Source organism: Hyperoodon ampullatus (genome assembly GCF_949752795.1).
Source record: "Hyperoodon ampullatus genome assembly, chromosome: 1".
In the NCBI taxonomy this organism is placed as follows: domain Eukaryota; kingdom Metazoa; phylum Chordata; class Mammalia; order Artiodactyla; family Ziphiidae; genus Hyperoodon; species Hyperoodon ampullatus.
Genome location: NC_136914.1, coordinates 112,467,826 through 112,480,105, shown reverse-complemented (window position 1 = coordinate 112,480,105; position 12,280 = coordinate 112,467,826). Strand labels below are relative to the sequence as shown.

Here is a 12,280-nt window from a genome sequence, read left to right as displayed (position 1 = left end):
CTGCATAGTGAGACTGGGTTGACACAGAAAAAGAGAGGATATAGCTAAACATTTAAGGGATAGAAAGAATAGGAATGAACTCTTGACCAAATCCTGAAATAAAATAATTAAGGCCAGATCCTGAAGCTTAAAGAATATATTTAAAGCAAATGAAGAATTATTTAATAAAGTAGGGAGTAACCTGTAGAACTAAGTAACCAAGAGCAAAGAAGTTATATGGGCTGAAAAATTAAATATTATAGTTTTTTTTAAAGGTTTAGGTACATTCGATTGTAATGAGATTTATTGTGCAAAGTTAGGGATTTGGGGAGTTCATCTTTTATTTTTTAAAGCTTTGCTGTCTCATACTTGATAGCTACAGCCTCCCATAAAACATACCCAATAATGGTACTACCCAAATGTTGCATTAGACAAATCCTGCGTCTAAGTCACTTTGGAAATTATTTATGTCTTGTATAAAGTCACTGTTCCTGAAAAAATTACAGCTCACTCTTAACAGCAGTTCTCTAGGAAATATTAGCTTAAAAAAATATCTCTGCCCACACTTACCTTCCTGTTTGTTTAAAAAACTGTTCCTCAAATTCTCTTAAGGCTTTCCGAAGTCTCTTCTTGTCAGCCCTAGTTTCTCGGAGATGGTCAAGAAGTACAGGCCTGTATCAGGTAAAATATATATGCTCTGGCATAACTGAGAGCTCATCATGAGCAGAGTTACCGATTTAGCAAAAGCATATTATGATACAGAAGTGTTCTGCCTAGAAGTGTGTCTTTTGAATAAATATGACACATGTAGAGCGTGACCATAGGGGAGCACATCACTGAGGACATTACTTGATGAAAATAATGTCCTAGGAAAATGGAAAGGGCAGACAGGAGGCAAGCAGACTGAGTCCATTATAATAAGTGGTGAGGGTAAAGACCACATGAATACATGAGGGAGAGACAGACATTTTGGAGGAATACTCATCAGTATTTGGTGATAGACTAAACATAAGAGGCACAAAAGGGAGAGATTTGAAAGAAAATTCTACCCTTAATCTAGAGTATAGGGGGAATGGCAAAACCCTTGGGAATGAAACAAAGACACAGAGAACGCTATAATTATGTCACAGATTCTACTCACTTCATTCTAAGACAAGAGAGAAAAGTCATATACTTCAGAGCAGGAATTTTTATCTGGGGAACTTGTGTCTGGTTCCAGAAAGTTTGTGAACTCCCTGAAATTATATATGGGCATTTTCTAAAAAGTAAAAAAATTCCATTGCTTTCAAAAAAGTCCAACACCCCCCAAGAAGTTAAGAACAGCTGCTTTAGAACAGCCAGCCAGCCAGCCTACCAACCAAGAAAGAAAGAGAAGAAAAGGAGGGAAAAAGAGGAGAGAGGGAACCAGGGAGGGAGGGTAAGAGGAGGAAAGGGAGGGAAGAAGGAAGGATTGATGTTCTGCTTCCAAACAGGTCACTCTTCTCTGAGCTGAAATTGGGGTACCAACTGATACAAGCACACTAAAATCTCAGCTTGCAACTTAGTGCTTGGTCTTGCCTCATATTTATGGGGATTCCATCCCTATCTTGGGGCATATACTCACCACACTATTATACATGTTAAAGAAAATCTCATGATCTGGCCTGTAATATACAAACCAAAGAAGGCCAAATGATCAAGAGGAGTGCCAGCTACTGAATAATGATAATAACAATAATGATAATACTAATGAAAATCCAAATGGCTCCTGACTGAGTGGCCATTAGGAGAAAAAGGTCAGCTCATTTACTTAAGTCCCAGTCTGGAGAAACCATTTTATCTAAATAGAATAGACTAGGATAAAGGCCCTGACAACTGCTGACCCAACACAGGATCCCAATACCTTTTGGTCCATCATTTTCAAAGGCCAACTCTGCTTTACACACTGCCAAGCATTAGATTGGTGCCAGACCCTGCTGACAAGAATGTGCAAGTGTAGCAAATGGACCATTTATGCATTTATGACATCCTTGGGACCTTATTGGGAGCCTTGGTTCCTCATGGCTTTGTCTTCTCAATTTTCCTGTTAAAAGGATAACCAGATTATGCTTTCTGCTGGATAGCATTTTTTAGAGCGTGTAATAGCTCTTCTGAATTTTGTGTGTACAGACATATAATGTCCCCCAGACCAGAAGGAGTTAAAAGGAGACTCCACACTGAGGATTCACACTCACATGGTGGCCTCATGTAAATTGGACATGGAGAGAGCTGGTTGTTTGATTTCTTTCTTTTCATCTGGTAGCAGGAGCCTAACAGGCTCAGTCTCGTTAGAGTAGGTGAGGTGGTCGCCAATAGGAAGGTGGGATGCTGGGTTTGGCAAAGAAAGTTGTTGGCTTCCCTGTGGACAGTCTTCATCAGAGTCTTCTTCCTCCTGCTTATCATAGGAAGAATTAAATAAAGTTACAAAATGCTAAGTGCCTCTTGAGGAAGCAAAACCAGGAAGGGGAACCATAAATAAACACAATGAAAACAGTAGATGATCCCTGTGGCTACTGAGAACCAAGAAGAAAGCAACCAAGAGAAACTCTTGCTCAGTTGCATCAAAAAACTTGCAGAAGTTAATGAGCAAAGAAGCACCCATCCTGGGCTAAAATGCTCACCAAGCTCAGATCTCTCTGCTGGGCCAAAGCAGGCACAGACGTCTAGGATATGTTCCAATCTGGGCTGCACTGCCTAGTAATTCTTCCCTTTCACCCAGGCCTTCTGGGCCCCAGTTTCTTAACAGTTATATGGGTTAGGATGAAATGGACCATAGACTTCTTTTGTCATCCAGAAATACCCCAAATCAGGTCCTGGTGTGGGCCACTTTCAGATACAGAGAATACTCAGATAATTGACAAATTCAGGGAAGAGCTCTATGAAGGCCAAAACAAAATGGAGTTACTGCTTAACCTGTTCAGGTAATGCTTATCACAACCAAAAGATTTTCTTGCAAGGAAATCTGAAAATCATACCCCATTTTAAATTCTGCTTCCTTAATTGGAAAATTTCAAAGAGTATGAACCACTATTGTCTTTGTCTTTAGAGTTGTGGAAATATAAATGTACTGAAGTATACTTAAATTTGAATTTGTTAATATTTCTTTTAATATTGATATCTTGAGCAAGTGACTGTTCTAATATTGATGGAGTAGGATGTGTGGTGCTTTTCAAGTTCTGTACTCCCATAAATCATTCTTTATTAAAAGTAGTCTAACTCAGTTTCAGTATTCATATTTTCTATTGAAATAATTCTACTTCTATCTTGCACAGAGATGGTCAAATGGTACCAAAAACAAATGCTGCATTATATCAAGGAACATACTATCAATTTTCTTATTAAAGGGGAAAAATTAACAACACACAGACTAGAACAGCTCTGTTCTGTCTAGCTGTGTTGTTGTAAATTAGGTAATGCCAAACTAAAATCCATCAGTTGTTCTCCTCACCCAAGCAATGAAAGCAAGTGTAGTAACTGGCTTCAAAAATAGAATTGCTATCTATTCCTGTTTCACAATAGTTTTAATTATCAGCCACTGTTAAGTATAGTATTGGAGTTGAGGGAGACCACGTTTCTACTTTGCGAAATAACAACTGGCCTTGTTAGCAGCATATCCTGCAAAGAAGGCTCCTTTATAACTCTCATGGTGCTACCTCCCTAACTAAACATCAATACAAAGCACAAGGACACATTTCTAGTTAATGCAAACATCCCAACTTACAATTGTTGGAATAAGGGAAGGCGTGGACAAGATTTGCTTGATAATTCTGTATCTGTCATAAAGAGGCTTTATGAGGTTCTTGTCTTGCTTAGTTACCTGGAAAACATGAAATTAATTATTGTTCTTTTCTCGAACAAGAATGAAAACACATCAATGTTTTTAGGAGGCCAAAAAAAAAGTTTTGAAGCCTCTAAGGGATTACAATACTAAAATGCAACAGTAATTTTAAAAAGGTAAGTCATTTATAAGACACTGTATGAAGCACACGCCAATTTTCTTCTAGGAAAGTTTCTTAAAGGATAGGTCCAAGTTTAGAAATATGTTTTTAAAGCTTACTGAAGGAGTCCTCAATGTTTAAATGGTAAGGACCCTGTTCTTTAATTACTTCTTCATTCTTAAAAAACCAGTGGGTGATCCAAGAGCTATTTATTTTTCTTCTGAAACATGTATTTTATCTGACTTTCAAGATCTTTTATATCCACAGACACCAACCTTCTCCAGGTCTTTATCACTACATACTTGGATTATATGCTAGCTTACTGGCTAAATCTGACATAAACTAAATATTTTGGATAAAACAGTTAACAACTCTGAATTCTCAATTTCCTACCTATACAACAAGGAAGTTGGAGTTAAAAAGTTCCTTCCAACAAAAAAATTTCATAACCTCTTGTTTACTAATGTATTCTATTACCCTGCTGCTCTTTGACTCATCCCTAAGCACCATTTTTAACATGTCGCAAAGTACATAAAATTTTAAACAGTTTCTACTTATCTATTAATCATCTACCTACCTACCTATCCCAACCTATCTACCTCTCCAGCCAAAATGGCCAAACTCCTCTGATTGCCTTCGTTTTCCTCCCTGATGTGTGTCCTGCATTAAGTTTTCTACATATTTACCACAAACAACCTCCTTTTCATTCTAGTCCAATGGTGCTCACTCAGCAGGTAGTGGGAAGGAAATGGTAGAAATAGCACATAGCATAATTGCCCAAGTGTCCTATCTGACTCTGCCTTCCAGATCCCCTCTGAGAATCTTGAAGGAAAAGAAAATGACTCAAGCAGGTGTATTTTTAAAGCTTTCAAGTTATTCTCATGCTACCTTACCCCCATCCCAGTTGAAAACCATTATGGCCCTTTTTTTTTTTTTTTAACATCTTTATTGGAGTATAATTGCTTTACAATGGTGTGTTAGTTTCTGCTCTATAACAAAGTGAATCAGTTATACGTATGTCCCCATATCTCTTCCCTCTTGCGTCTCCCTCCCTCCCACCCTCCCTATCCCACCCCACTAGGTGGTCACAAAGCACCGAGCTGATCTCCCTGTGCTATGCGGCTGCTTCCCACTAGCTATCTGTTTTACGTTTGGTAGTGTATATATGTCCATGCCACTCTCTCACTTTGTCACAGCTTACTCTTCCCCCTCCCCATATGCTCAAGTCCATTCTCTAGGAGGTCTGTGTCTTTATTCCCGTCTTACCCCTAGGTTCTTCATGACCATTTTTTTTTCTTAGATTCCATATATATGTGTTAGCATACGGTATTTGGTTTTCTCTTTCTGACTTCACTCTGTATGACAGACTCTACGTCCATTCCACCTCACTACAAATAACTCAATTTCATTTACAAAGCTACAGTAATCAAGACAGTATGGTACTGGCACAAAAACAGAAATATAGATCAATGGTACAGGATAGAAAGCCCAGAGATAAACCCACGCACATATGGTCACCTTATCTTTGATAAAGGAGGCAAGAATATACAGTGGAGAAAAGACAGCCTCTTCAATAAGTGGTGCTGGGAAAACTGGACAGGTACATGGAAAAGTATGAGATTAGAACACTCCCTAACACCACACACAAAAATAAGCTCAAAATGGATTAAAGACCTAAATGTAAGGCCAGAAACTATCAAACTCTTAGAGGAAAACATAGGCAGAACACTCTATGACATAAATCACATCAAGATCCTTTTTGACCCACCTTCTAGGGAAATGGAAATAAAAACAAAAATAAACAAATGGGACCTAGTGAAACTTAAAAGCTTTTGCACAGCAAAGGAAACCATAAACAAGACCAAAAGACAACCCTCAGAATGGGAGAAAATATTTGCAAATGAAGCAACTGACAAAGGATTAATCTTCAAAATTTACAAGCAGCTCATGCAGCTCAATAACAAGAAAACAAACAACCCAATCCAAAAATGGGCAGAAGACCTAAATAGACATTTCTCCAAAGAAGATATACAGACTGCCAACAAACACGTGAAAGAATGCTCAACATCATTAATCATTAGAGAAATGCAAATCAAAACTATAATGGGGCTTCCCTGGTGGCGCAGTGGTTGAGAGTCTGCCTGCCGATGCAGGGGACACGGGTTCGTGCCCCGGTCTGGGAAGATCCCACATGCCCATGCCGCGGAGCGGCTGGGCCCGTGAGCCATGGCCGCTGAGCCTGCGCGTCCGGAGCCTGTGCTCCGCAACGGGAGAGGCCACAACAGTGAGAGGCCCGCGTACCGCAAAAAAAAAAAAAAAAAAAAAACTATAATGAGGTATCATCTCACACCAGTCAGAATGGCCATCATCAAAAAATCTAGAAACAATAAATGCTGGAGAGGGTGTGGAGAAAAGGGAACCTTCTTGCACTGCTGGTGGGAATGTGAATTGATACATCCACTATGGAGGTTCCTTAAAAAACTACAAATAGAACTACCATACGACCCAGCAATCCCACTACTGGGCATATACCCTGAGAAAACCATAATTCAAAAAGAGTCATGTACCTAAATGTTCATTGCAGCTCTATTTACAATAGCCAGGAGATGGAAGCAACCTAAGTGTCTGGCCCATATTGATCTTCCTTTTCTCTGAACTTCTCTGTGTCTCACTGTCTGGGCCTTAACTGTTTTCTGTGTTTCAGTCTTGTCTGCCCAAATAAATTATATCACATATTTCTTCAAATTCTCACAGTACCCAATGTATCCCCTTTCTTACTACCCATCTAAAAACCCAGGTTTATATGCAAAAGTAGTCTAATTTTTAGAGGTCTTCATGTAAATTCCACAGGCTATATAGCCCAAGCCTCTTTTATTTTCAGTAGAAAGAAAGACCACCTCTCTCTGTAGAGCATTTTAAGTATTGGTTAAGTAACCCCAAGAGCCTTTCATTTTCTAGCTCAATCATTCCTTAAACAGTTTCTTAGTCATGACACATGTTTACACAGAAAATAAAAAATTCTTTCATGTATTCCATGGGATTTTAATAGGTGACAAAGAAATCTCTAAGTTCAGAAAACACTGAAATAATGTTTTTTATTCAGTATCTTATTGGGACTTATATTCCATAGAAAGCTCTTCAGAAAATGATGCATTTAACTATTATTGGCATCTCTATTGCAGTTTGATTTTTTGGTTTTATTTATTTTTAGTATATTGTCTGGATTCTAGAAAAGCTAAATTTAGACTTAAAAGAGAGAAAAGAGTGACCAAAAAGCAAGTTAGAATGATGAATGCCATTATAGAAAAGTTCCTTCCACAAATGCTAGATAAAAGTCGGAGTACAGGTACAATGTATGGCACTCATCTTTCACTCTCATGATTCTATGATTTTACTTTTAGGATCATTATTAAAGTAATCCCCAAAGACAGATGTGAGGGTTCAATGGCCGTAAGTACAGGACTTCAATGCCATAAGTGCTTATCCTCAAATATATGTGCACAGGAAGGCATGCTGCCTGAAGAAGAAGGGTTAGTGGTGCGATTATGTGCCAGGAGCTGTCTTCTACTCAGGGGCCTATGGACACCAGCTATTATGAGGCCTGCAATGTCAATCTTCATGGTGGAAAATGAGTCAAGACGTAGGTTCTGCAGGATAGGTACCTCAAATCTAAGGGGCAGAAATACATTAGACTTTGCTATTCCTCGGCCACTTTCTACTAAGAATCAGACCATTCTCTCCTCTTAATTCAATGGCTCTGTTTCTGAAATGCATCCTTCCTCCCTAATTCTGCATATTGGTGGCTGACTGTGGTATGTTAGTAGTATCTAACTTATGATTTTTATTTAAATGGAGAAAACAAGGACTGTGTTGAATAACCTGAAAGAGCCAGAGACAGATATCCAGCGCATGAATGGGTTGTCAGACTTTAAAGATAAATATAAGGAGGTAAACCCCAAAGCTAATTATCCTTACTTCCTGCTCCATTTTATATGGCATCAGAAGAAATGTAACTTAAAGGAGGTTGAGCAAGAAGGGACTGTGCATAGAACAAAATTTGATATACTTTGTTGATAGCTTGACAATTCCGTCATGAAAAACTCCTGGCCCCCTATCCAGTAGGTTACTCGAATTATCAAGATCTGGAATAGTACCCCCCAAACAAGCTGGCTTTCCAAGCAGAACTACTGCTGAGTGGTCAGTCCAAGTGTTATTTCTTTCTAGACCCTGGCCAGAAAGTTGTTTGGAGAAAAAACTGCCACAGCTTAAGTGTTTTTACCACCATGCTTGTTTTCCGTTCTCCCCATGGCACCGGTCCCATGTATTCTTTCACAGTAAACCACGGAAACATAAAAATCAGTCGAACCGTCACCATAAACAAGCTCTCTCCTTGAGAGGGAGGTAAAACTGACATTCTCCTCTCTGGACAGTGAGTGACAAGAATCTATTACTCTTTAGCTTTAGGGACTCAAGTCTTGCCAAACTTTCCCTGTGTCTAAGTCTCCCCAGCCCCTCACTGAGGGAGAAAGTATACGTGGAACAAGTCTGACAGCTTGAACTAACCAGTCAGTCCAACAACATGGGAAGTCAATAATGAACATAATCATACAAAGCAACTGCTGAAGAGAATGGCTTGGTCAATTCAGATTTCTAAGCATACTGCGAATTAATATTGACCTTGAAAACAGAGGTCATGAGTTCAGATAACTGGCTTCAAGAATTACACACTATTTTTAATTTGGAAAATTATGGAATCTCTGAACCTTAGATCCTTAATTTGCAAATTCTTAATATGCAGAATGAGGATCATTTTTAATTATCTTATGTAAATGTCCCTGGCACAGAGTCAGGCATACTAAATGTTATTTAAGCTATCAAACTAGTTGATTTGAGGTTACTATCAATGTTGTAAATTACTAATAAAGGAATACCATGGTGCTATTAAAGCATAAATTTTAAAGATAAAAAAATTGAGAAGCACTCTATGTCTTGATATAAAAAGCTATCTAGAATATGCAAAGTGAAAAAAGGATACATAATTATGTAGCCTGCTACGTTTTTTCAAAAGGGGCAAATTAAGAATGTGTATCAATACTTTCTTGTATATGCTTTATATAGAAACTCCAAAAGGACACCTAAAACATTCATAGCAATAGTTACGCCTGCTTAGAGTGGGAGACCTCAGAACTGGACCTGGCAGATGGGGTGGGAAGGAGTCTTTTTAATGTGTAACCTTTTATATTTTTTGAGCTATGTGAGAAAGTATTACCTATTCAGAAAATTAAATTTTTGTTAAAAGAGTAAGTAGAAGAACTTGACGGGACCTTCCTTTTGGTGCATTTTACCTGTAAGTCTTCCCTCTCTCCAATGCACAACTACTCACTAATCAGTTATCAAATTTTTACTTGATTTAAAAAAATAAAGTGAATTATTATGTTTTTTAAAAATCTGCTTTTCTATACGATGACCCAAAACCTATGGGATGCAGCAAAAGCAGTACTAAGAGGGAAGTTTATAGCAATACAATCCTACCTCAAGAAACAAGAAACATCTCAAACAGCCTAACCTTACACCTAAAGCAATTAGAGAAAGAAGAACAACAACAACAAAAAAAAAAACCCAAAGTTAGCAGAAGGAAAGAAATCATAAAGATCAGGTTGATCAGAAAGAAATGAAGGAAATGATAGCAAAGATCAATAAAACTAAAAGCTGGTTCTTTGAGAAGATAAACAAAATTGATAAACCATTAGCCAGACTCATCAAGAAATAAAGGGAGAAGATTCAAATCAATAGACTTAGAAATGAAAAGCAGTATGGAGGTTCCTTAAAAAACTTAAAAATAGGACTACCATACAACCCATCAATTCCACTACTGGACATATCCCCTGAGAAAACCATAATTCAAAAAGAGTCATGTACCACAACGTTCACTGCAGCTCTATTTACAATAGCCAGGACGTGGAAGCAACCTAAGTGTCCATCGACAGATGAATGAATAAAGAAGATGTGACACATAAATACAATGGAATATTACTCAGCCATAAAGAGAAATGAAATTGAGTTATTTGTAGTGAGGTGGATGGACCTAGAGACTGTCATACAGAGTGAAGTAAGTGAGAAAGAGAAAAGTAAATACCGTATGCTAACACATGTATATGGAATCTAAAGACAAACAAATCATTCTGAAGAATCTAGGGGCAGGACAGGAATAAAGACACAGACATAGAGAATGGACTTGAGGACACGGGGAGGGGGAAGGGTAAGCTGGGATGAAGTGAGAGTGGCATTGACTTACATATACTACAAAATTGTAAAATAGATAGCTAGTGGGAAGCAGCTGCATAGCACAGGGAGATCAGCTAGGTGGTTTGTGACCACCTAGAAGGGTGGGATAGGGAGGGTGGGAGGGGGATGTAAGAGGGAGGGGATATGAGGATATATGTATACGTATAGTTGATTCACTTTGTTATACAGCAGAAACACACCATTGTAAAGCAATTATATTCCGATAAAGATGTTTAAAAAAAACCAACCTTTTCTCCTCAAAGATGCTGCAGTTAATGAAGGGCCAGAAGAAGTAACTGCCATTACTCATCCAGTTGGTAATTTGTGCTGTGCACCTGACTCCACCTACAGTTCTTGGAAAGGACAATAAAAAGGGGATATATGCCAGTACCAATTCACGATTTTCAAAAGAAAAGAACATAAATAAGCACCACAATCAGACCTAGGGTTGATTCATTCATTTCCAGTGCTCAACGGATGCCCTGTGACCGAAAAGTGATTATCTCCAAAAATCATCCATAGATGATGGAGGAAGAAGATTACTCGGTAGCAGTATCTGAACTGACAAGGCAATGCTGTAGGGTTTATCAGCTTTAGTATGAGCTCTGACTAAACACCAAATGCAAAAATTTCAAGAGGAGTCATAACGAAGGTCTCTTTATAAAAGAAATAACCTCATCTTGGAAGCTTAATATTTAATGCATTTTAAGCAGTAGAGCAAAGACTCCAGATGAAAATCATCCATCAATTTGAGTTTAAAGAATTGGGACCTAATGAGATAATCTCAAACGTGAATAAGCTCACTGAGGAGCCAGGAATAATACTATTGTGGAAATTTTCAATCCTCCCTTTGCTTCTTCTGTGGCTTCTGGACTCCCCCTTAGGAACCACCTAATAGCTGCCTAGCCACTTCACGGTCTGCTGTGTTAAGCTCTCCCAGGAACAATACTGCAGCTTTAGATACTGAGACGTACATGTTCTACTGCAGATGCTCTCTACTTAAAGGGCCTCACTTTAGCCTACTGCAAAGATAGGTTTATTTGAAGGGGCTTCTGATGCTAAACAGTTTAACGGCTATTTCTTTTAAAATAACAGAAATAAATTGCCGTTTAAATAAAGATGACTTCTAAAGAGCTCAGAGTTTTTCTCTGACCTTCAGATTTTCATTTACATGTTTTTATTTGACTTGAATACCTCAGTAGGGTGATCGACCATCCCAGTTTTCCCAGGACTGAGGCTTTTGGTGGGCCATGGAATTTTCAGTGCTAAAGTTAGAAAGTCTAGGGAAACCTGGCATGGTCGGTCACCCTATTCCTGAAAGATCTTAAAACAAACGTGTCCAAAACAGACCTCCTGAGTTTTCACTCTCACCCTCAATCTGCTCCTCCTTTAGTTTTTCCCCATCTCAGTAAATGGATCCATCTTCCTTTCCTTCACTCCCTACCATCCAATGATTCAGCACATCCTTTTGATTCTATATCCAAAATATACTTTGAATGTGTCTACTTCTTTCCATCTCCAAGGCTACCATACTAGTCCAAGCCACCCATTTCATCTTCCCTTTTCCACTCTTTTCCCCTATGATTAATTCTCCATACAGCAATCAAAAAGATCTTTGAAGTGTAAATCACACCATGTCACTTTTGCACTTACAACCATTCAACAGCTTCCCAATACTTTCAGTGGCCTAAAAGGTCCTGTGTTATGTGCCCTGATCTATCTTTTCTGACTTCATCACATGCCATCCTGTGCTCCAGCCCTCAGATCTGAGAACTCCAGCTACAAACAAGCTCTTCCTTCAAAGGCCTTCATACTTCCAGTTCCGTCTAGAATGCTCTTTGCTGCTCTCTTGGCCTGCTGATTCTTCTGCATTAAATGTCATCTTATTGGCTTTCCTAATCACCCTATATAAAATAGAAACCATCCATACTCATTATTTTCTATCATATCATTTGTTTCTTTGCACAGTACTTATAAAAAATTTTAATGATTGTGTCTATTGAGTTATTTCTTGTTGTATCCCAGCTCCCAGAAAAACACGAGCTACGTGAAGGCGGTAA

The 12,280-nt window shown here is 38.5% G+C and overlaps 1 protein-coding gene across 4 annotated transcripts in view; it reads right to left on the bottom strand.

Annotated features, from left to right (window-relative positions):
* Positions 1–12,280, bottom strand: part of FAM13C (family with sequence similarity 13 member C) — a gene marked incomplete at both ends in the record, with an annotated part of 135,822 nt that overhangs the window by 2,738 nt on the left and 120,804 nt on the right. For 3 of the 4 annotated variants that reach the window (XM_079711231.1, XM_079711233.1, XM_079711234.1), the window contains 3 exons: positions 550–651; positions 2,193–2,392; positions 3,719–3,814. In XM_079711231.1, coding sequence (XP_079567357.1) covers positions 550–651; positions 2,193–2,392; positions 3,719–3,814 — 398 coding nt within the window. The remainder of the gene's footprint in view (positions 1–549; positions 652–2,192; positions 2,393–3,718; positions 3,815–12,280) is intronic. The other variant, XM_079711232.1, reaches the window with a different exon arrangement.